At 42.5% G+C, this 25,213-nt stretch overlaps 1 protein-coding gene across 4 annotated transcripts in view; it reads right to left on the reverse strand.

Annotated features, from left to right (window-relative positions):
- The window catches only part of cpxm2 (carboxypeptidase X (M14 family), member 2), a 250,882-nt gene extending 226,585 nt beyond the window's left edge, over positions 1–24,297 (reverse strand). For 3 of the 4 annotated variants that reach the window (XM_042082909.1, XM_042082908.1, XM_042082907.1), the window contains exon 1: positions 24,000–24,297. In XM_042082909.1, coding sequence (XP_041938843.1) covers positions 24,000–24,297 — 298 coding nt within the window. Of the gene's footprint in view, positions 1–23,395; positions 23,523–23,999 lie in introns of those variants that run through there. The other variant, XM_042082910.1, reaches the window with a different exon arrangement.
- Between the last annotated feature and the right edge of the window lie 916 nt (positions 24,298–25,213).

Below are 25,213 nucleotides of genomic sequence, written 5' to 3' on the forward strand. Positions count from 1 at the left end.
TAGCACTCTGGACTTGTAACCAGAGGGTTGCCGGTTCGAGCCCCGACCAGTGGGCCTCGGCTGAAGTGCCCTTAAGCAAGGCACCTAACCCCTCACTGCTCCCCAAGCGCCGCTGTTGATGCAGGCAGCTCACTGCGCCGGGATTAGTGTGTGCTTCACCTCACTGTGTGTACACTGTGTGCTGTGTGTGTTATTTGTGTTTCACTAATTCACGGATTGGGTTAAATGCAGAGACCAAATTTCCCTCACGGGATCAAAAGAGTATATATCCTTATCCTTAAGTAGAAGAATTCTATTCGTACCCCGGTGCACACAGCAATGTGTCCTATTAGTACACCATCTGGTACAAATATCAATGTATGCTATTCGTACCCCGGTGCACACAGCAATGTGTTCTATTAATACCCCGTCTGGTACAAATATCAGTGGGAGCTGTATGCTATTTGCACCCCTGTACATTTATTCTGGCATATTGATCACACAATGTAATAATAATAATAAAAACAAGCAACATGTTTTTTTGTTGTTACGTAACAGGGTGTGAATAGCTCAGCTGTGTGATAGACACTCTAAATAAGGTATGCTGTTTGCATCCATGTATAGTTAGAAGTGGATGCTATTCGTACCCTGGTGTATATAGTACTGTATGCTATTTACACCCTGGTGCATGAAACTAGCTAATTGTTGCAATGAAAACTTCCGTTTGAGAACCGATTTCTTGTTCAAATTGCGCGCCTTCTCTCCAGAGACGTTGGTACACATGCACACTCACTCTGCCAAAACGCATCACAAAAAAGAGGTTTTCCCTTAAGGGTTTCGCTTCCACCGAGAGGATTTGAAACTTGCCATTCTATTTGATAATAACACTACACTATTGGATTTGATTTAAGTGAGGGTTGGTTCAAGGGTGTAATAACAGTACTAATATAAATGTTTTATGTTTAGCAGTGGTATTGGGGACAATTGCTTAATGTCATAGTTGCTGCTGTGTTAACTGGTTTGCTTAGCTGACTGTTTGTAGTGTGACTCAGCTTAGCAGCTGTATTTACTTGATAGTAGGGGATGTGTTAAAATAGTGATAAATGTTTGATCTTGCTGCATAAGTGAGCACAGGTTTGCGCTCAAAGGGGGGAATGTCGTGGGCTTTATTGAAATATATCCTTTAGTTTATATATCTTTTATGTAGTATCTTTATTCTGTGTAATATCATTGTTTTGTGAAACTGAAGTCTGTAGTATGTTCAGTGTGGGAAAGGAAGACTGGTTTAAGTGAAAGAGTAGGCCTGGCAGAAAATGGCATAGATAAGGTTTGAAGGGGTATAAAGGCTGGACAACAGCCAGAGGATGTTATCTTACTTTGCTTTCACTTACTTGCTTGCTTCACTAATGCTCCGGAGTGCATTAAAGCCATCATCTGCAGTATACATCCACAGTGTGCGGACTTCTTTTGATGTTGTATTATTTAATTTGGATTTCACACCACAGCGACCCAAATAAAATCTCCTACGACCGCAACCCAGTCTTTGGGAACCAATGAGCTAGACCAGCGGTCCCCAACCATCGGGCCGCGGGACATTCCTAACCGGGCCGTAGCCTACGACACAAGTTAAAAAAAAAAATCCATGCAAACTAAATTAAATTTAATTTGCCATAATGTCACGTTTTTACAAGACATAGGCCTATATGCAGTTGTTTGATTGCACGCATGTTTGCATTTTGCAAGGTCTATTTTCTTACGTCTGTCTGTCCCGCCTTCAACACTTTTACATATTGCCTTCAGCGCTGCACAGCCTCAGGTCAGCTCACTTCACCTTCTTAGCGAACGGTGGTAGTGTCACACGAAGTTAGCTAAACTGCTAGAACAGGGATGTCAAAGTAAAATACATTAGAGGGCCAAAAAAACTAATTTGCTACAAGCCGAGGGCCGGACTGGTTCAATGTTTATTAAAACATATTAAAATGACTGCACGTAACCTATTGAACCAAGACGTGTACTGTATTTTATTTAATGATTAAATGAATAATGACTATGACTGAAGTGCGAAGTTTGCACAAATGTACGATTTTCCCCATCCTCACCGACCTTGTCATAAAACTTGTTTAAATGATCATATGATGCCTCCTTGCTGCTTTGTCGTCTACATCAGCCTTTCTCAAACTTCTTTGACCTGAGGCCCAGTCAAGGCATACTTTGGGGTCATAGTGTAACGATCCTGTGTTCCCTGTCCCTACTTTGTTTACCTCCTGTGCCATGTGCTCCTGTGTACTTCCTGTCCCTGTGTTTTAGTTCCTGTCAGCCATGTGCTCCTTTGTTTGTCTTGCCATGTCTCAGTTCCCTGTGTCTCCGCCCCTCACCTGTTATTCATTATTAGTCTGCTAGTTTAATTATGATTTCCATCCCTGTGTTCACCTGTCTCTTGTTTCTTGTCCACTTGTGCCTTGTTAGCCTTGTTTAACCCCTGTGTATTTAAACCCTCTGTCTTCCCTCAGTCCCCGGTCGGTCATTGTTGATGTTGTTTCGTGGTTGTAGTGTGCATTGGCATTAAAGATTCCTGGTTACAAGTTTAAGTGTGCCGCGTTCTCAACTTGCCCTGCGCCTCGGTCCAGCTCTCCATACTGCAACCCTGACAGAATGACCGACCAGAACAAGGACCCAGCAGGCAAGTACATTGCTAATTTGTCTGGTGATTTTGGGAAGTAGGCCTTTTGGGGAACCCGGCTCGCCATCAGACGGTTCCCCAGTGCCTTGGAGGACGATTGGGCCTCCGATGAGGACGACTGGGGCTCCGACGAGGATGACTGGGCCTCCGACGAGGACGACTGGGCCTCCGACGAGGACGACTGGGCCTCTGGGGAGGAATGGCCGGGTCCCTCTCCCATTCCAGCTCCAATCCCATCTCCTCGATGCCTTCCAGTCCCGCCTCCTCGCTCCAGTCCCGGCTCCTCGATGCCCTCCAGTCCCGGCTCCTCGCCTCCTCGCTCCAGTGCCGGCTCCTCGTCTCGCTCCTGTGCCAACTCCCTGCGACTTCTGGGCCCTTCCTATTCCTGACCGCCCTGCTCCCATGACTCCAGTCCCCGTTCCTGCTCCAGTCCCTGCTCCAGCTCCTGCCTCGAGTCCCGATTCTGGCTCCACCCCCTGATTCCAGCTCCAGCACCGATTCTGGCTCCGGCTCCAGCTCCCTCTCCAGCCCCAAGTCAGACTCCTGCACCGGCTGAAGCACCAGTACCGACTCTGGTTCCAGCTCTGGCTCCTGATCCGGCTCCGTCTCCGGCACCTGATCCTGCTCCCGATCCTGCTCCAGCTCCGACTCAGGCTTTCGATCCAGCTCCGACACAGTCTCTGGCTCTGACTGGCCGTCCACCCGGCCACCCGCCTGAACCGCCGTCCATGACCGGCAGTCTATCGGGCCGCCTGCCTGAACTGCCTTCCCTGACCGGCCATCCACCCGGCCGCCCGCCTGAACCGCTGTCCCTGACCAGCCGTCCACCCGGCCGCCCGCCTGACCCTCATGCCTTTGGCCCCCTCCACCCACCCTGCTTGGACTTCTCCTTTTTTTTCTGTTGGGCCGTCTGGAATCCGGCCCTTAAAGGGGGGGGTACTGTAACGATCCTGTGTTCCCTGTCCCTACTTTGTTTACCTCCTGTGCCATGTGCTCCTGTGTACTTCCTGTCCCTGTGTTTTAGTTCCTGTCAGCCATGTGCTCCTTTGTTTGTCTTGCCATGTCTCAGTTCCCTGTGTCTCCGCCCCTCACCTGTTCCTCATTATTAGTCTGCTAGTTTAATTATGATTTCCAGCCCTGTGTTCACCTGTCTCTTGTTTCTTGTCCACTTGTGCCTTGTTAGCCTTGTTTAACCCCTGTGTATTTAAACCCTCTGTCTTCCCTCAGTCCCCTGTCGGTCATTGTTGATGTTGTTTCGTGGTTGTAGTGTGCATTTGCATTAAAGATTCCTGGTTTCAAGCTTAAGTGTGCCTCGTTCTCGACTTGCCCTGCGCCTCGGTCCAGCTCTCCATACTGCAACCCTGACACATAGGGCCCACCTACATGAACCCACCCCCTCCTCCCACCCCCCATCAAATTATCACAATTATTATTATTTTTATACTATATTGCTATACATGCACTTCAAAACAATGTTTAAAGTGCTAAGATTGTTCACAAAAGTTTGTGAAAACATGCACATCAGAGTACTGCTTTACTAATGTAAAATATAATTAGGCCTACAATAGTTCTATTGTTTTTGCATTGTTGCATGAGAGATACTTCTCAAAACAACAGCAGTTATATGGGTGCCGTTGTTTCCCTCATGCAAGCATCTAGTGTTAATTTTGTCACCTATTTTTAATTTAGTCTTAGTCTTGTGATGAAATGTCCTTTTTAGTCTTTGTCATATTTAGTCATTCAAATATCATTTTTGTTAGTCAAGTTTTAGTCGACTAAAGGTCTCGTCATTTTAGTCTAATTTTAGTCAAAAGAAAACTAAAGGTATCTTAGTCTTAGTCAGTTTTAGTCAACACATTTTAGTCTTTTTTTTATAACAAATTATTTCTGATTACCATTCGAGTCAAATAGTGTTTCACACATCTCAATTTTCCAACAATATTGTGTGTCCACAGGGCTACTCGTCTGTAATAATTACTCATTCTGATTTTTTGTCAGTCAGTATGTTTACATGCACAGGTCAGTCGAGCTACAGTTATAGCTCGGCTGAGATTTGACCATAGACAGTAAAAGATTTGACTGGACCACTGTCATATTCGTAGACCAGTGTTTCTCAAAGTGTGGTCCGGGATCACTGGTGGTCCGCAAGCTATCCCAAGTGGTCCGTGAGCAGACGTGGTAAAATATAATGTAGATGAATGAGTTGTTTGCAATATTGAACCAACTTGTATGTAAAAACAGTTCTGCAACACTGTCTATGTAAGATATGCCAGTTTAAATCATACAGTATGAATCCACACAATAAGCAAAGTGCAAAGACAATAAGCAAGGTGGTTCAGTGAGTAGGCCTATTGTGTAGACTAATTATAGGCTAGGCCTACTGTTGAAGTAGGTCTAATCTTTTTTTTTTTTTAGCTAGGGTTAGTTAAGTGGTCCTGAAACTGAAAAAGTTTGAGAAACACTGTCATAGGCCAAAGTATTAATGTTTTACTCCACCTCGCTAGATGGCGATATGCGCCCAAACACAACACATTCCCCAAACAGACCTCTTAGCCATAGCTAACTTGCTAGCGAACTTTCCATATTAGCTTACTTGCTAGCAAACTTTGCATCATCAGTCTAACTAGTTAAATAGTTGACATTACATGATGAACATTTTCGTATGGACATTCAGGGGGATGTTAATTTGTATGACAGAAGCTTCAACTTCTGGGTATGTAAGCATTGTGGCATAAAGCTTAGGTAGTTAGCTTGCTAATATTGCTACCATATTAAGGCCTTTTTACGGTGTGTTCTGGCCGGGTTTTCGCGTGGAAGGCTCTGTAGAAATCTGGCACCCTATTCAACGAAGTTAAACTGAAAAAGCGTGCCGTTTACAGACACCAGAATGAACGAGTTCACAGTAACGTTCATCAGGCAGTAGTAGCCTAATACAGTACATTCAGTTCACGTTCGCTCAAAATATATATGACTTTCGTTCAATGAACGCGTTCAGTCACAACACTGGGGAGGGGGGTAGCTGAAAGTTCACATCTGTCCTGATTGAATACTGATGAATAATGAAGCCGAGGCCCACTTGCGCCGCCGCAGTGAGTTCGTGGGCTACCGTTGCATTGTGGGGACTGGAGTATTGATGCGCAAAACAGCAGCCGGCGGCTGTGGCCTACGGGCCGGTTCTAATACTAATCAAATATAATCCCGGGGGCCGTAGATAATTCATTTGGGCCTTGACTTTGACATGTATGTGCTAGAATGAGCAACAAAAAACAAGCATCTTTAGCAGGTCACTGGCCAGAGTGTTTGAGTTGCGAGAGCCGCTGCAGAGATTTCTTACAGAAAAAAAGTCAGCTGCACATTTTAGTGACGAGGACTGGGTGTCAAAACCAGACATGTGGACTCGAGTCACATGACTTGGACTCGAGTCAGACTCGAGTCATGATTTTAATGACTTCAGACTTGACTTGATAAAATTCGGCATGACTTGCGACTCGACTTGGACTTGAATACTATTCACTCGAGACTTGACTCGGACTTTGCCTCTTTGACTTGTGACGACTTGACATGTCTCGAGTCAAAAACTAAATTTCCTGATCGTGGACCAGTCACCCCAGAGATGCAAGTACTTTCCCTCCGCGACTAAAAAAAAAAAATAGCGGAGACAAGCGGCCAGTCTAGAGCACAGTTCAGTGCTGCCGCTACCCCCACATGCGTTACGCACTGTGTGTAGGGCACCAAGAGACAGAGAAACGACCAACATTTAGCCAATAACTAGTAGCTTTACTGCAAACTGATTTGCACTCTTGTTAGAGAACGTTTACAATGTCAAAATGCACCAACAGCATGTTACATAAAGATGATACTTTTCGAGTCCTCTCCATTAAGATCCAACTTGAACTTATGCTAGCCTACTCCATTTAATTGATAACCCCATCTAAGCACGCACGAGAGGGAGAGAAAACGAGTGGCAGGTTCCAGCTGGCTTGTCATTGTTGATGATGATTGATATTTTCTTTTAAATATAAGAAACGTATAAAAGGAAATCATGAAGGCAACAAATACGAGATTAGGGGAAATAGCGGATTTATCCGGTTCTCACTATTGTTATAAACTATGAGATCCAGGTCACTATGACATAGGCTGCACTCACTGTGATTTGGAAAGTGGACAAGAATATGAAGAGTTGTCTTTGCCTTTGTTTAATGGAAATGGTGAATCTTGAAGTAGGCCTATTCAATAATTTGTTATTATTATCTTTTAAATAATATAAAAGTGTTGACCTTGGCTTCCCTTATGAGTCGCCACTGGCAGACAGCCTAATAAATTGTTTGCAGGCAAATCTGTGGCCTAGCGCAGTGAAATGCCATCAGTCAAATTATTACTCATCCTTACAGTGGGCTCCGAAATTTGGAAAAACAATATATATATTTGTCATGTAGCTATCCGTTTTGTACAGATTACTCAGGTATGCACATGTGTATATTGTATGCGCATGCATATATCGTAAAAGATTTCAAGACAGAAACATTGAACATATTTTAATCTGTATTTATAAAAAAAAATTCTGTGGATTAGATGGAAGTGTTAAAATTATGATCGATAGTCTAATAATGCCATTATTAAGTGAAGAGTACCTGATGACTTGTTCAGGACTTGAAAAAGATTGGGACTTGGACTTGGACTCGACTTGGCTTTGATGAGACTTGGACTTGGACTCGACTTGCCCTTCTCTGTATTTACTTGGGACTTGACTTGGACTTGAGTGCTAAGACTTGGGACTTACTTGTGACTTGCCAAACAGTGACTTGGTCCCACCTCTGGTCAAAACTCGCTTACCTGTGTGACATATTCGGGTTGCTTAATGACCTCAACCAGGGGAGAATGAAGACTGTCTTTAAACTGGCAGATACAAAAAATAAATAAATTGAATATTTTGTACAATCATATTTTGTCAATTAAAGAATGTAATGTCCTGTTGCCATCTTGACATTTCTGTTTGCTATTAAAAACGAACTATATAGCCTAGTGTAAATGATGCCAGCTAGCTTAGCTGTGCTTGTGGAACATTGGTACACCCCGTCTCAAGAGTGCTGCTGGCATGCGAGCCACCTGACTCCAGAGTGGAGTTTTAAATAATAAGATGATTCGATTCATGTATGCTTAGCTTAAGGAGAACAAGTCATTGAAAACTCAAATTCGATTTTACAAAGGCAAAGTAAGTAAACTCCAAACTGTAGGCTATTGAGTGCAGGGCAGACCTAAATCATAGCGAGAACTCCAAGAATCAAAGGAAGTGTTCACAGTCTGATGCCTCTCCAAACGCAGAAACAAAGCGCAATCACGCCATTACGTTAAGAAAAAAATATTCATATTTTGCTGTAATCCAATGACACAAAAAAAAGTAATCCACAGCCATCAGTAGGCCTAGATGCACAAAAAGGGTCATCTAGCCAGGCCTACGCGCGTCACATTCACCAGCCAGTTCCAAACAGGTGAACAAGGCTTCGCCACTTTGCTGTTTAAACAAAGTGGAATAAAAAGTCCAAATCTACACACAACGCAAAATCAATTAGTAAGCTGACAGGACATTTATATACATGGTATTTAGGCAACCTTTATTGCAACGTTGGCACGGCAAGATGTCTATACTAGTGCAACAGTAATTTTCGCGTCCTGCATGCCTCGTCAGGTTGGCCGTAATGTCGCTTTCGATGTGAAGGATTGCAAGAGAAGAAAACCTGGCTGCTCCCATCATCAACCGCATAGCCCGTTCCTTAAATCGTTGTTTTGTGTTATTTAAATTATTTTTAAAATATCTGGTCATGCCAAACGTACAGTAGGCCTATTTCACTAATTTTTGAAACAATGCAATTACCCGTTTCCACCAGGGGGGGCAGTGCTCCCCCTGCCCCCCCCCCCCCCCGGCCCTTTCTCTCGCAGCTGGTGCGCGATCACCTTGTTGCGCTTTCAAATGAGTTTGAGCGTTACTTCCCATCCTCCAAAGATCCACGGCAAACCAATGAGTGGGTCCGCAACCCATTTGTCAATATTGAATAGTGCTAACTTGTCAGCAGGAGGAGGATGAGCAGTTGATCGAAATTGCAAATGACGGTGGTCTTAAGAGTGTGTATAAAGAAACCTCTCTGGCGGGTTTTTGGATCAAAACCAAAGCAGAATATCCCGAGATAGCCGTAAAAGCGCTGAAAACGTTGCTACCATTTCCCACCACGTATCTATGCGAGGCCGGGTTTTCGGCAATGACTGCAACTAAGACCAAATTGCGCAATCGATTGGACATTTCAAACACACTGAGGGTGTCACTGTCTTCCATCACCCCCAGATGGAACCTTCTTATTGCAGGGAAACAAGCACAGGGCTCCCACTGATTATATTCGTAATGCACGTTTAGTTCCCATATTTTGTTAAGCATGTTCACACTACATAGATGTAGCTTCAAGTAATTTTCATAGTTAATATTGTTCAATTTTCACTTCTTCAAGTTCACGTTTTTCACATGTTTAAGAGATCGTTACCTTCACTGTTCATACATAACTGGAGCTAGTTGTTTTCAAGTAATGCGCATGCACAACACATATGGAACATGTAACATGGAACCCCGACCCCCCCCCCCCCCCCGCCGGTCCGTGACAAAAAAAATAGGAAACAAATCGGTCCATGATACATAAAAGGAGCTAGACAACAAATTCCCATTATGTTATTGTGTAGCTTAGTACCCTGGGAGTGAGACAGCTATAAGTTAGTGTCTTGAGAGTGAGACAGTTGTCTGCGTGACTTTCTGAGTCACTCCTGAGAGCAACCATTCAAGACACTATATCCTGTTGGATCCAGCACACCGACCATTGCCCATCTCTTCGACGCCCCATTTCCAGCCATGGACTGAGGCTAACATGACACGCCGCGGTAAGAAGTGCTCCAGCAGAAACGTAGGCCTACCTCCTCTGCCTCTCTCAAACCGGTACAGTGCCCTCTCCATCGTCGACTCTACAAACATCCAGCCACAGAATCCACTGGTGGACGATGGCCCGGCATCTACGTTGACATCCAGTGCTGGTGCTGCTCCTGCTGCTGCTACCGTGAGGGAAGGCACTACGTCAACATCGAGTGCTGCTGCTGCTGCTGCCGCTGCTACCGTGAGGGAAGGCCCTACGTCAACATCGAGTGCTGCTGCTGCTGCTGCCGCCGTGAGGGATGGCCTGGTTTCTCCGTCGACGTCCAGTGCTGCTGCCTCTGCTGCTGCTGCCGCTGTGAGGGATGGCCCGACTTCCCCTTCGACATCCGACGTTGCTGCTGGTGCTGCTCCCGCTGTGGACATGGCTGTTTGCCAGGCGAGCGTGTCGGATGGAGGTGCTGGTGTTGCTGCTCCTGCTGACTGGCTGCCCAGTGCGGTGGATGTGCCGTCGCGCTGTCATGGCGGTGGGTCCTCTGCTGCCAGACGTAGGCTTCTGAGAGACGCGGTATCGAGGCGTTCAGGGGTACTCCCTTGCTCGGATGCGTCTGGAGGCCGCTCACCGGGTTCTCCCTGGGATGGTTCATAAACGGTTGGCTGTGCTTCCCGGTCAAGGTTGCCCCCTTCGCAGCCGACTGGCCCGCGACTGTGGGGAGTCGGCCCGAGTCAGGAGCGACCGGGCTCCTCTGGTAGCCTGACGCCCTCTCAACCTCGTCCGCTGTTTTCGCCAACAACACTCATCATCGGCGACTCCATAACAAGGAATATCAGACTCTTTGATGCTACCACCCGCTGCATTCCCGGTGCCACGGTTACAGACGTCCATGAAAAACTATGTGAGTTACTGCCCTTTTTGCCTATATCCATTAGGGCCTACTAGAATCATCGTTCATGTTGGGTCAAATGCAGGGTTGGGTAGTAACGGATTACATGTAATCTGGATTACGTAATCAGATTACAAAAATCAAGTAACTATAATCAGCCCAGATTACAATAAAATTACCTGATTACATTTTATCATGCAAACAATGCAACTTTTTTATGATAGCCTAGCTATCTTTTAGTTTGACAAGCTTTGGGCTTGCCGGTTCGACCCCCGACCAGTAGAAAAAATGTGGGTGGGGGAAGTGGTTGAGCACTGCTTTCCCATGCCCACATCCACGGCTGAAGTGCCCTTGAGTAAGACACCTAACCCCTCACTGATCCCCGAGCGAAAAGATCAGTTAATTCACACAGGAATGCTTTAATTAGAGCAAAGAGATTTCTTAGATGTAATGAAATAATGAAGAGAAAAATAAAATGAGAATTCTTTCATCCATTCAGTGATGGTGTCTTTTACTTAAGGGACATTATTGAAGTAATCTAAAATTAATCCTAAAGTAATCAGATTACGTTACATGTTTTTGGTAATCCAACTGATTACGTTACTGATTACAAAAATTGCCATGTAATTTGTAGTCAGTAATGGATTACCATTTCAAAATAATCTGACCCCTGGTCAAATGATACTGGCCGTCGGGAGTCGGAATTAACAAAGACTGATTTTTCTGGCTCTCATGGGACTTTTAAAAAAATGTGGAAAGTCTGTTTTTATTTCAGGCCCAATTTCAACTGCAGGGCATGGAGATGAACGTTTTAGCAGAATTCTTAGCCTCAGTCACTGGCTTCAGCATACTTGCAGAGAGCACGGTGTGGGTTTTATCGACAATTTCAACGTATTTTGGCAGAAAGACACTCTTTTTAAACGCGGCGGAATTCACCCAAACATCACTGGTGCACGTCTACTGGCAGCAAATGTGCTGTATGCTGTTCAGACAGCCCCACGCTATTCGAGAACCGATTGACTGAATGCAGCATCAGAGCCTCCGGCTCCTGATACCTCCCCATATCCGCATATCCCTCCAGGCATCACCCACGTCCCAATTCCCCATCACTGTACTGATAACTAGTGTTCAAAGACGGCATAAGACGGCGACTGAACAGGGTAAATCAGTCAAATTTAAAAGCAGTCCCAAAACAAAATCTGTATACACCTGTGCAAATGACCTTCCCAATTACCACTACTGTAAGATTAGCTCTACTAAATGTCAGGTCACTCTCAAACAAGACATTTTTAATTAAGGATCTGATATGTATGCACTCACTTGATTTTATGCTTTTAACTGAAACATGGCTTGATCATGCTTGTTACCCTGATTGAATCTGCTCCCCCAAATTTTAAGTTCATGAGCACTGCCCGTGACAAGAAGAAAGGGGGAGGAATCGCCACAATATTTAAAGAATCTTTTCAGTGCAAGCAGGTATTTTTTGGGGACTTCACATCCTTTGAATAACTTTGTTCACTTGTAAAGTGACCAACATACTAATTGTGACCATTTATAGGCCTCCAAGACAGTCAGTAAAAATGTTTCTTGAAGAATTTTGTGAACTGCTGTCAAATATTTGCTTAGAGTTTGAATCCATTATTATCACAGGGGATTTTAATTTGCATATAGAATTTGTCTTGGACTGTAGGAAAGAGAATCATAAATGAGAATACCATTGCCCTGTTTGAGCAAGCATTCTCTCACAACCCACCTCGGTCAAACTCTGTAGATGACCTGACGAATAGCTTCACAGAAAACATGAGACAAATCATGGATGACATTGCCCCAGTAAAAATGAAAAAAGTTAACAACAAGCAAACTGCACCATGGAGACACAATCCAGTGATTAAACAAGCCAAAAGAGAATGCAGGAAAACAGAGAGAAAATGGCACAAGACCAAGCTACAAATTGACTACCAAATTCATAAAGACATGCTACGCCAGTATAACAATGCAATTTGCAAGGCAAGGCAGAACTTTTTCTCTGACATTATAAACAGGAATATAAATAATGCTCGTGTGCTTTTCTCCACTGTTGAGAGGTTAACAAATCCCCCAACTGACATAACACCAGAACTTTTCTCAGTTGACAAATGTGAGGAGTTTGCATTCTTTTTCAGTAGCAAAATTAAAAAAAATAAGACTGAACATTAACAACACACTTGCAAATAACTCTTGTTTTAGAAATGCCAGCTACTGAAAGAACATGAAGAAAACAAATATTTTTGCCATGGCGAGATTAAACTCGACATGTTGACTTTAAAGTCAGCATGTCGACATTAAACTCGACATTTCGAGAATAAAGTTGAAATATCATATCTACTTTAATCTCGACGTGTGGACTTTAAATTCGACATGCTGACATTAAACTCGCAGTAGGCCCTACTGTTTAAACATAGCCTACACAGTTTAAGCTATGTAGCCTACACTAATACACAATATTACATAAAAGAAAAATGGGCTTCAAATAGGTGTTATTTTAGATAGATTGCTAGATTGCAGATATTCAGATAGATTGCGTCTTGTCTGTTAACTACTCATTGCCGTCATCGTGAAGTGCTGTCTCGCGGTTATGGAAATACCATGCACTATGCCGTTTAGGCTAAATAGCTAGAAAAATATATGTATCCAATGATTTTGGATCCCCATTTCCCCATTTTTCTTTTATGTAACATATTGTGTATTAGTGTATGCTACATAGCTTAAACTGTGTAGGCTATGTTTAAACAGTAGGGTGCTCCAATAGGGTTTCCAGTGCTCTCCAGACTGCCAGGAAAACGTTAAATCCTCCGGGTTGGACACAGCTGTGCGCCTTCATCATTGCCCTTGGACTATTCAGCCGCTTAACTAGATGCAACCAATTGGACTACTAAGTTAACATGAGTTTTCTTTTTAAAATGTCTTAATTATTTCTTTTATTATTTGTTTTTGATTGTTTGTTTGTTATCCGTCTTGAATGTTTCACATGTTGTATGTTTCACGTGTGACGGGTACGCTGGGGATTACGCCGCTCCGTTAGGCATTTTTGTTATTTGTTTGTTTGGGTCTTGTGTGTGAATCACTTTTGTTGCACTTTGTGCATAGAAAAAAATGCTCTTCATGTTTGTCTGTAAGCACTTTGTGCTCAATGCTTGAAAAGTACTATATAAATAAATATAGCCGCAAGCGGCAATGGCGGGCCCGAGCACCTGTGGGCCACAACCCGTGACATTTCAGAATCTAACAAAGCACCGACGTGGTGCATGTGTAAAATGTACATATTTGATGTGTGTGCTATTTGTTTTTCCATGTTTTTTTTGGCACATTTACTTGCTTGGCCAGGTGGGGGCGTAATGCAAAGCAGGCCCATTTGGTGTCATCATAATCATAATATATTAACCTGAGAAATTTCAGACCATTCATTTTCAGCAAAGAACATTTCTGATACACTTTTTGGCCAGATGGTGGTGCTATGTTAGGCATTGAAATTACACGTGCATATCATCACAATAATGATATCCAGAATGTTTGTAAACTTTCAGATCAATCACTTAAGGCATTGTCCATTTCTGGCACATTTCCTGCTTGACCAGGTGGTGGGGCTATGCCAGGCAGGCCCATTGGGTGTCTGGATATCATCATAATCATAATGTCTATTAACCTGAAAAGTTTCAGACCATTTATTCAAAGCATAGAGCATTTCTGGCACATTTCCTGCTTGGCCAGATGGTGGCGCTATGCTAGGCCTGTGAATTACGAATGTAAATATCATCACAATAATGATATCCAATATTTTATAAAGTTTCAGATCAATCACTTAAGGCATTTTCCATTTCTGGCACATTTCCTGCTTGGCCAGGTGGTGGCACTATGCCAGGCAGGCCCATTGGGTGTCTGGATATCATCATAAACATGATATCTATTAACCTGAGAAGTTTCAGACCATTCATTCAATGTACTGTGATTTATGACACATTTCCTGTTTATGTGGTGAGATATTAAAATCATATCAAATATAGTACAACATTCACAAATCCCTTCACAATTTAACATCAGCGACATCTTGGCATAATGTTTGCCAAATTTCAAATTAATCTGACAAACCGTCTAGGAGGAGTATGTTCAAATTCATCATGTGAAATCAGCATAATTGTCATTCTTTCTGTTGCCAGTTGGTGGTGCTATGCCAAACATGCATTATGGGCATGTGAATATTATCATTAACATGGTCTTCAATGACCTGTGAAATTTAAAACATTTCAAGCCATGCATGGTGAATTATGACACATTTATTGTTTATGTGAAAGGGCATTAAAATGAATAATTTCGCCATTTCGTCAAAGTACAACATATAAAAAAAAAGGCTTCACAATTTAGAATCAGGAACATCTCAACGTCATGTATACCAACTTTGACATGAATCGGATCAACCGTCTAGGAGGAGTACGTTAAAATTGATCATGTCCACAACGCACAAATTCTCAATTACCTCACTTCCTGTGGGCGTGGCTAATGGCATGTTAATACAAAAGTTGTTTGTTTTTGGGAGTTACATACACCCACCAAATTTGGTGTGTGTATCTAAAACTATATGCCAACCACAAGTCACAGTGACATAAGGGGGCACTATGGAGTTCCTGGGCAACGCCCGGTTCCAAGCTTTTATCCTTGTCTATTCACCGTATAACTTGATGTGTGCGCCAAATTTCATGCGTTTTCACCCATGGGAAGCACCTCTTTTGGGATCACGATTCAGCACATATTTCATCACATATTAGTCTGCACAAAATCCCAAATACCTCACTTCCTGTTGGGCGTGGCTAATGCATTGTACATACGAAAGTAGTTCATCTTGGGGAGATACAGACACCTACCAAATTTGGTGTGTGTAGCTGAAAGTATATGCCCACCACAGGATCAGTCACCTAAGGGGGCGTAAGGGGGCGCTGGCGAGTCCCTGGGCCAAGCTTTTTTACCTAGCTGCTTTGTGTGACACCTGATGTGTGTGCCAAATTTCAAGACTTTTCGATTATGTTAACCACCTCAAAATATTTGCCAACCACGAGATCAGTCACCTAAGGGGGCACTAGCGAGTCCCTGGGCCACGCCCGGGGTCAAGCTCTTGTACCTAACTGCGATGCGTGACACCTGACGTGTGTGCCAAATTTCAAGAGTTTTCGACCATGTTAACCACCTCAAAAACAGGAAAGCAAAAAAGTAGAATAACAATAATAATACTTAATAATAATAATTCTTACAAAAACAATAGGGCCTTGCGCCCTTCGGTGCTCGGGCCCTAAATATAGCCGCAAGCGGCAATGGCGGGCCCGAGCACCTGCGGGCCGCTACCCGTGACATTTCAGAATCTAACAAAGCACCGACGTGGTGCATGTGTAAAATTTATTCTTTCATTTTAAGCAAAGAACATTTCTGATACACTTTTTGGCCAGATGGTGGCGCTATATTAGGCATGTGAATTACACATGTGAATATCATCACAATAATGATATCCAATATTTTGTAAAGTTTCAGATCAACCAATAAAGGCATTACCAATTTCTGGCACATTTTCCGTCTTGGCCAGGTGGTGGCGCTATGCCAGGCAGGCCCATAGGGTCTCTGGATATCATCATAATTATAATATCTATTAACCTGAGAAGTTTCAGAACATTCATTCAAAGCATAGAGCTTTTCTGGCATATTTCCTGTTTGGCCAGATGGTGGTGCTATGCCAGGCAGGCCCATTGGGTGTCTGGATATCATCATAAGCATAATATCTATTAAGCTGAGAAGTTTCAGACCATTCATTCAATGCACTGTGACTTTATGACACATTTCCTGTTTATATGGTGAGATATTAAAATCCTGACATATTACAACATATCAAAAATCCCTTCGCAATTTAACATCAGCAACATCTTGGCATCATATTTGCGAAATTTCACATGAATCTGACAAACCGTCTAGGAGGAGTATGTTAAAATTCATCATATGACATCAGTGTAATTGCCATTCTTTCTGTTACCAGGTGGTGGCGCTACACCAGGCAGGCCCATTGGGTGTCTGGATATCAACATAATTATAATATCTATTAACCTGAGAAGTTTCAGACCATTCATTCAAAGCATAGAGCATTTCTGGCATATTTCCTGTTTGGCCAGATGGTGGCGCTATGCTAGGCATGTGAAATATATGTGTGAATATCATCACAATAATGATATCCAATATTGTATAAAGTTTGAGATCAATTACTTAAGGCATTGTCCATTTCTGGCACATTTTCTACTTGGCCAGGTGGTGGCGCTGTGCCAGGCAGGCCCATTGGGTGTCTGGATATCAACATAAGCGTAATATCTATTAACCTGAGAAGTTTCAACCCATTCATTCAATGCACTGTGACTTTATGACACATTTCCTTTTTATATGGTGAATTATTAAAATCTTGACATTTTACAACATATCAAAAATCCCTTCACAATTTAACATCAGCAACATCTTGGCATAATGTTTGTCAAATTTTACATGAATCTGACAAACCGTCTAGGAGGAGTATGTTAAAATTGATCATACGACATCAGTGTAATTGCCATTCTTTCTGTTGCCAGGTGGTGGCGCTATGCCAAATATGCCTTATGGGCATGTGAATATCATCACTACCATGGTATTCAAAGACCTGTGAAATGTAAAACATTTCAAGCCATGCATGGTGAATTAAGACACATTTATTGTTTATGTGGAAGGGTATTAAAATTCATAGTTTAGCCATTTCGTCAAATTACAACATATCAAAAAAAGCTTCACAATTTAGAATCAGAAGCATATTGGCATCATGTATACCAATTTTCACATGAATCGGATCAATCGTCTAGGAGGAGTATGTTAAAATTGATCATGTCCACAACGCACAAAATCTCAATTACCTCACTTCCTGTGGACGTGGCTAATGGCATGTTAATACAAAAGTTGATTGTTTTTGGGAGTTACATACACCCACCAAATTTGGTGTGTGTATCTAAAACTATATGCCAACCACAAGTCACAGTGACATAAGGGGGCGCTATGGAGTTTCTGGGCCAAGCCAAGTGCCAAGGCTTTTCCCCTGTGTATTCATGGTACCTCTTGACGTGTGCCAAATTGCATGCGTTTTCACTGATGGGAAGCACCTCTTTTAGCATCACAATTCATCACATTTTAGTCCGCACAAAATCCCAAATACCTCACTTCCTGTTGGGCGTGGCTAATGCATTGTACATACGAAAGTTGTTCATCTTGGGGAGATACAACACACCTACCAAATTTGATGTGTCTAGCTGAAAGTATGTGCCAACCACTGCATCAATCACCTAAGGGGGCGCTACTGAGTCCCTGGGCCACGCCCGGGGCCAAGCTCTTGTACCTAACTGCTTTGCGTTACACCTGATGTGTGTGCCAAATTTCAAGACTTTTCACCCATGTTAACCACCTCAAAAAAGGAAAACGCTCTGAGACAAAGTTAAAATACTCGTAATAATAATAATAATAATAATAATAATCCTTACAAAAACAATAGGGCCTTGCGCCCTTCGGTGCTCGGGCCCTAAATATAGCCGCAAGCGGCAATGGCGGGCCCAAGCACCTGCGGGCCGCAACCCGTGATATGTCGGAATCCAACAAAGCACCGACGTGGTGCGTTTGTGAAATTTACATATTTGATGCGTGGGCTATTTGCTTTTGTATTTTATTTTCTGCCACATTTACTCGCTTGGCCAAGTGGGGGCGTAATGCAAGGCAGGCCCATTGGGTGTCATCATAATCATAATATATATTAACCTGAGAAATTTTAGACCATTCATTTTAAGCAAAAAACATTTCTGATACACTTTTTGGTTGGCCAGATGGTGGCGCTATGTTAGGCATTGAAATTACACATGTGAATATCATCACAATGTGAATATCAAAAAATGTCAAGCCATGCATGGTGAATTATGACACATTTATTGTTTATGTGGAAGGGCATTAAAATTAATAATTCCGCCATTTCGTCAAATTACAACATATCAAAAAAAGGCTTCACAATTTATAATCAGGAACATCTCGGCGTCATGTATACCAACTTTGACATGAATCGGATCAACCGTCGAGTATGTTAAAATTGATCATGTCCACAACGCACAAAATCTCAATTACCTCACTTCCTGTGGGCGTGGCTAATGGCATGTTAATACAAAAGTTGTTTGTTTTTGGGAGTTACATACACCCACCAAATTTGGTGTGTGTATCTAAAACTATATGCCAACCACAAGTCACAGTGACATAAGGGGGCGCTATGGAGTTCCTGGGCAACGCCCGGTGCCAAGCTTTTATCCCTGTCTATTCAAATTTGGTGTGTGTAGCTGAAAGTATATGCCCACCACGGGATCAGTCATCTAAGGGGGCGTAAGGGGGCGCTAGCGAGTCCCTGGGCCACGCCCGGGGTCAAGCTCTTGTACCTAACTGCGATGTGTGACACCTGACGTGTGTGCCAAATTTCAAGAGTTTTCGACCATGTTAACTACCTCAAAAACAGGAAAGCAAAAAAGTAGAATAACAATAATAATACTCAAATATAGCCGCAAGCGGCAATGGCGGGCCCGAGCACCTGCGGGCCGCAACCCGTGACATGTCGGAATCCAATAAAGCACCAACGTGGTGCGTTTGTAAAATGTGCATATTTGATGCGTGGGCTATTTGCTTTTGTATTTTATTTTCTGCCACATTTACTCATGGGCCCATAGGGCATGTGTGCCATGTTAACCACCTCAAAAACAGGAAAGCAAAAAAGTAGAATAACAATAATAATACTCGATAATAATAATAATAATCCTTACAAAAACAATAGGGCCTTGCGCCCTTCGGTGCTCGGGCCCTAATAATAATCCTTTCAAAAACAATAGGGCTTCGCACCTCTCGGTGCGCAAGGCCGTCCCGGCCTCGCGCACCGTCGGTGCTCGGGCCCTAATAATCCTTACAAAAACAATAGGGCCTTGCGCCCTTCGGTGCTCGGGCCCTAATAATAATAATAATAATAATAATAATCCTTACAAAAACAATAGGGCCTTGCGCCTTTCGGTGCTCGGGCCCTAATAATAATAATAATAAATATAGCCGCAAGCGGCAATGGCGGGCCCGAGCACCTGCGGGCCGCAACCCGTGACATGTCGGAATCCAACAAAGCACCGACGTGGTGCGTTTGGGAAATGTACATATTTGATGCGTGTGCTATGTGCTTTTGTATTTTATTTTCTGCCACATTTACTCGCTTGGCCAGGTGGGGGCGTAATGCAAGGCAGGCCCATTTGGTGTCATCATAATCATAATATATTAACCTGAGAAATTTCAGACCATTCATTTTCAGCAAAGAACATTTCTGATACACTTTTTGGCCAGATGGTGGTGCTACGTTAGGCATTGAAATTACACATGTGAATATCATCACAATAATAATGATATCCAAAATGTTTGTAAACTTTCAGATCAATCACTTAAGGCATTGTCCATTTCTGGCACATTTCCTGCTTGACCAGGTGGTGGCGCTATGCCAGGCAGGCCCATTGGGTGTCTGGATATCATCATAATCATAATATCTATTAACCTGAAAAGTTTCAGACCATTTATTCAAAGCATAGAGCATTTCTGGCACATTTCCTGCTTGGCCAGATGGTGGCGCTATGCTAGGTCTGTGAATTACGCATGTGAATATTCTCACAATAATGATATCCAATATTTTATAAAGTTTCAGATCAATCACTTAAGGCATTTTGCATTTCTGGCACATTTCCTGCGTGGCCAGGTGGTGGTGCTATGCCAGGCAGGCCCATTGGGTGTCTGGATATCATCATAATCATGATATCTATTAACCTGAGAAGTTTCAGACCATTCATTCAATGCACTGTGATTTATGACACATTTCCTGTTTATGTGGTGAGATATTAAAATCATATGAAATATATTACAACATTCACAAATCCCTTCACAATTTAACATCAGCGACATCTTGGCATAATGTTTGCCAAATTTCAAATGAATCTGACAAACCGTCTAGGAGGAGTATGTTCAAATTGATCATGTGAAATCAGCATAATTGCCATTCTTTCTGTTGCCAGTTGGTGGCGCTATGCCAAACATGCATAATGGGCATGTGAATATTAGCATTAACATGGTCTTCAATGACCTGTGAAATTTAAAACATTTCAAGCCATGCATGGTGAATTATGACACATTTATTGTTTATGTGGAAGGGTATTAAAATTAATAATTTCGCCATTTCGTTACATTACAACATATCAAAAAAAGGCTTCACAATTTATAATCAGGAACATCTCGGCGTCATGTATACCAACTTTGACATGAATCGGATCAACCGTCTAGGAGGAGTACGTTAAAATTGATCATGTCCACTACGCACAAAATCTCAATTACCTCACTTCCTGTGGGCGTGGCTAATGGCATGTTAATACAAAAGTTGTTTGTTTTTGGGAGTTACATACACCCACCAAATGTGGTGTGTGTATCTAAAACTATATGCCAACCACAAGTCACAGTGACATAAGGGGGCGCTATGGAGTTCCTGGGCAACGCCCGGTGCCAAGCTTGTATCCCTGTCTATTCACTGTATCACTTGATGTGTGTGTTTTCACCCATGGGAAGAACCTCTTTTGGCATCATGATTCATCACATATTTCATCACATATTAGTCTGCACAAAATCCCAAATACCTCGCTTCCTGTTGGGCGTGGCTAATGCATTGTACATACGAAAGTCGTTCATCTTGGGGAGATACAGACACCTACCAAATTTGGTGTGTGTAGCTGAAAGTATATGCCCACCACGGGATCAGTCATCTAAGGGGGCGCTAGCGAGTCTCTGGGCCATACCCGGGGCCAAGCTTTTTTACCTAGCTGCTTTGTGTGACACCTGATGTGTGTGCCAAATTTCAAGACTTTTCGATTATGTTAACCATCACAAAATATTTGCCAACAACGGGAGCAGTCACCTAAGGGGGCGCTAGCGAGTCCCTGGGCCATGCCCGGGGTCAAGCTCTTGTACCTAACTGCGATGCGTGACACCTGACGTGTGTGCCAAATTTCAAGAGTTTTCGACCATGTTAACCACCTCAAAAACAGGAAAGCAAAAAAGTAGAATAACAATAATAATAATAATAATAATAATAATCCTTACAAAAACAATAGGGCCTTGCGCCCTTCGGTGCTCGGGCCCTAATAATAATAATCCTTACAAAAACAATAGGGCCTTGCGCCCTTCGGTGCTTGGGCCCTAAATATTATTATTACTATATTATTATAGGGCCTATTGCGAGTTTAATGTCAGCATGTCGACTTTAAAGTCGACACGTCGAGATTAAAGTCGACATTACATTTCAACATTATTCTCGAAATGTCGAGTTTAATGTCGACAGGTCGACTTTAAAGTCAACATGTCGAGTTTAATCTCGCCATGGCAAAAATATTTTTTTTCTTCATGTGGGCCCTAATACTCTGTCGTAGTGCTTCAGATTATACATCTTTACAAAGTGGCATTTTCCCTAAATCCCTTAGAAATGCAGTTGTAAAGCCCCTGCTCAAAAAGAATAACTTGGATCCTTCGATATTAGGCAACTACAGACCAATATCTAATCTACCTTTTATTGGAAAGATCATTGAAAAAACTGTTTTTAACCAATTAACTACTTTTTTATCGTCACAAAACTATTTTGATGACTTTCAATCTGTCTTTCGTGCAAATCACAGCACCGAAACAGCCCTGGTCAAGGTGATAAATTACATTCGTCTAAATACAGATGCTGGCAAAGCATCTGTTCTAGTACTACTGGACCTGAGTGCAGCATTTGATACAGTTGACCACTGTATACTACTCCACAGACTGGAGCACTGGGTTGGATTTTCAGGTGTCGTCATAAAGTGGTTACAATCTTACCGACAGGAGCTACTTTGTTGCCATAGGGAATTACACCTCAACACCAGTATCCCTGACCTGTGGTGTTCCTCAGGGATCGATCCTAGGCCCTTTACTGTTTAATACTGTTTAATCTACAAGCTGTTTTATTGGAAAAGGGAGGCTTAAGGTATGACAAGCAGGGGTGCCAATAATTGTGAGTGACATGTTTTTGTTAAAAATATTTATTTCTTTATGAGATTGATCTTTTTCTCAAAATAAATTCGCTTCCCTTCAAGGTTGGATTTTTCCTCATTTTTTCCATTGTGAGATTACAATACTGCCCTACAAAGGCAAAAGGCAGTAACTGCATTTTTGGTCGAAAATGAGTTATAGACTGGTGCAGAGGTGACCTAAGCAGTACCACCTGTGCTGATGTGGAAGCCTTTATTTGCGAGGTTTTCAAAGCTGGCTCAGGGCCAGGGCCTCTTTCTATTTGCTCAGGCTGTTCCTTTGGAGAGACTGCCTCCAAGCCATGATGCATTATCATTCCATATCAAGAGGGCACACTACTAAGCAGCTGTATGGCTCCAAGCAAATCAACAAAGACCTGCACTGCCTCCACCGCAAACTATGGGTTGGCGAATTGAGAAAGATGCTCTTTTGCCAGTTCTGACTTCCCTTCCTTCTGTGCCTCAGGCTGTTATCAATCTTGTTACATGCCGTTGTACCACACACAAAAGCAGTAAAAACAGAATGGAAAAAACACAATAAAAATGAACAAGCAACTAGAAACACTCAAAGAATTTAGGTGGTGTTTAAAAATAATAATAATAATAATAATAATAATAATAATAATAATAAGATTTAATTGTATAGCACCGTTCATACACAGAATGCAGCTCAAAGGGCTTTACATTTGGAACATTTAACACAATAATAGAGAAGAAAATAATAATAACAACACAATAATAGAGAAGAAAATAATAATAACAATAATACATTTTTGTGGCTTACGCAGCAAGTTGTTGCGGTAGTATAGGCTTTGCTAACAAATGCTTAGGCTAACAAATGCTTAGGCCCCGTTGATGTGGACTCTAAGCAGTTAGCCTAAGTATGTTCTTAGTATTTGTTGTGATTATATGAATTTATATACAGACGTTTAAGGAACGCAACGACCGGACGACTGGCAGCCTTAACCCCCTACAAGCACGTCATATGGCAACAGTGGCAAGGAAAAACTCCCATATTCCCGGAAGAAACCTTGAGCCTGATTGCCTGGTGGAAGGAGTCCCTGAGCCAGCTGGTCCTGGCTCTGTTTGTATTTAAACCCACACACTGTTGGCAAAATATAAATGGCCCACCCACAACTGCTCAAGAAACAGGCACACCCACAATGAGTATTCCCTCTAGATGCCATCATTCATTAACCCTACATCCCTCTTACCACAAAGGTTCAGCAGTAATATTGTTTTCCAAATGAATATTCTAAGGTTTCAGATGATCTGAGGGTCAGATGATCAGAGTTACTGAGAAAGTGAGTATTATAGTGGAGATAATTTTACTGATAGAAGTTTTGGGTTAAAAGGACAATTTAAGCAAAGTAGAGGAACGTGTTTACCTGATGTCTCTGATCCCCCAGTGGCTTGTGTATTCCTCTCAGCGCTAGTTTTATGTGCTTTTCTGAAAGCAGACTTTCCACTTCGGTTGTTGCCCTGCAGCTGGTGTCTCTCAAGGGCATGCTGGTCTGATTCAGGTATGTGGTGATAATGCTCACGATTTAGCTGGACCCTCCGATAGTAATCCTCACCCTGAACTGCATGGAAGCTGTGGCCATGGAAAAGAGACAACAGGACTGCCAGTATAGACAGAGTAAGAGAACGGTTACACCATCTTTTCGGGAACAAAGCAAACATCATGAGAGGGCTACAACATTTAGTTGGCTGCCAAAAGTGGTTTTCTATAAAACTATTCCCTTTTGTTCTCCCTTTGCTCTGTTACTCTTCTCTCCTTTTGTCTATCCCTTTGTCCTCTTTTTAGTAAGTCTACATACTTTCAGACGTTCCAAGTCCCTGTCAAAACCACACAGCCAGAAGGTCTAAGCAAATTCTTTCTTGGGAAAACAAGTGGGAGGGAAAAATAAAAAAGGAGGGAGAGAGCAGAAAACACAAATGATTATAAGTTAATAGACAGAAAGAGAGATAATGGTAGTCAAAATGTTTTCTTTTGGATAAGTTGGCAAGTGTAAAGCTACAGTAGTCTTGAGGAGCAGGGGTTGTTTCTTTCCACCATTTCAACACATTGAAAGGGGGATACATGGAGGGGAAAACAGCATTTCTACACAAATGCAATGTTAAAATAACATTTAAATTCCACACCTATATTGTACAACTAAATCAAAGGACTGGAAATAAACTTTAATGAACCATGTTTTCATCTCACTGCTGAGAGAAGGGTTTTCTGCAAAGAGAGACACAGAAGGGGGATTTTGCATAGTATAGTTTAACATTCTAAAATGGATACTTTCGGTACTTGATAAGGATTCATGTTCGATGAATCATGTTCGATGCCATTGAAAAGTCCAACGCAACCCTTAATGCTGACTGCATGTCATTATTTATTTATACACCATGAATTGATACAAAAGTTAGAGTTGCTGTGTCTTTGTGTTGCTTGGCAACCATTCTGATTTCTAGAACAACAAAGGGGTGGTGTTAGGCATGATGCAAAACAGTGTTTAAAATCATCTTTCCTGTTGGAAACCTACAGTACGGTCTTGCAGGGCTTACTGCTTAATTGTTTCAGGGTGTACATCTTGTTTGGATTGAAAATATA

This window comes from Alosa sapidissima, chromosome 24 (assembly GCF_018492685.1).
Source record: "Alosa sapidissima isolate fAloSap1 chromosome 24, fAloSap1.pri, whole genome shotgun sequence".
Lineage (NCBI taxonomy): Eukaryota > Metazoa > Chordata > Actinopteri > Clupeiformes > Clupeidae > Alosa > Alosa sapidissima.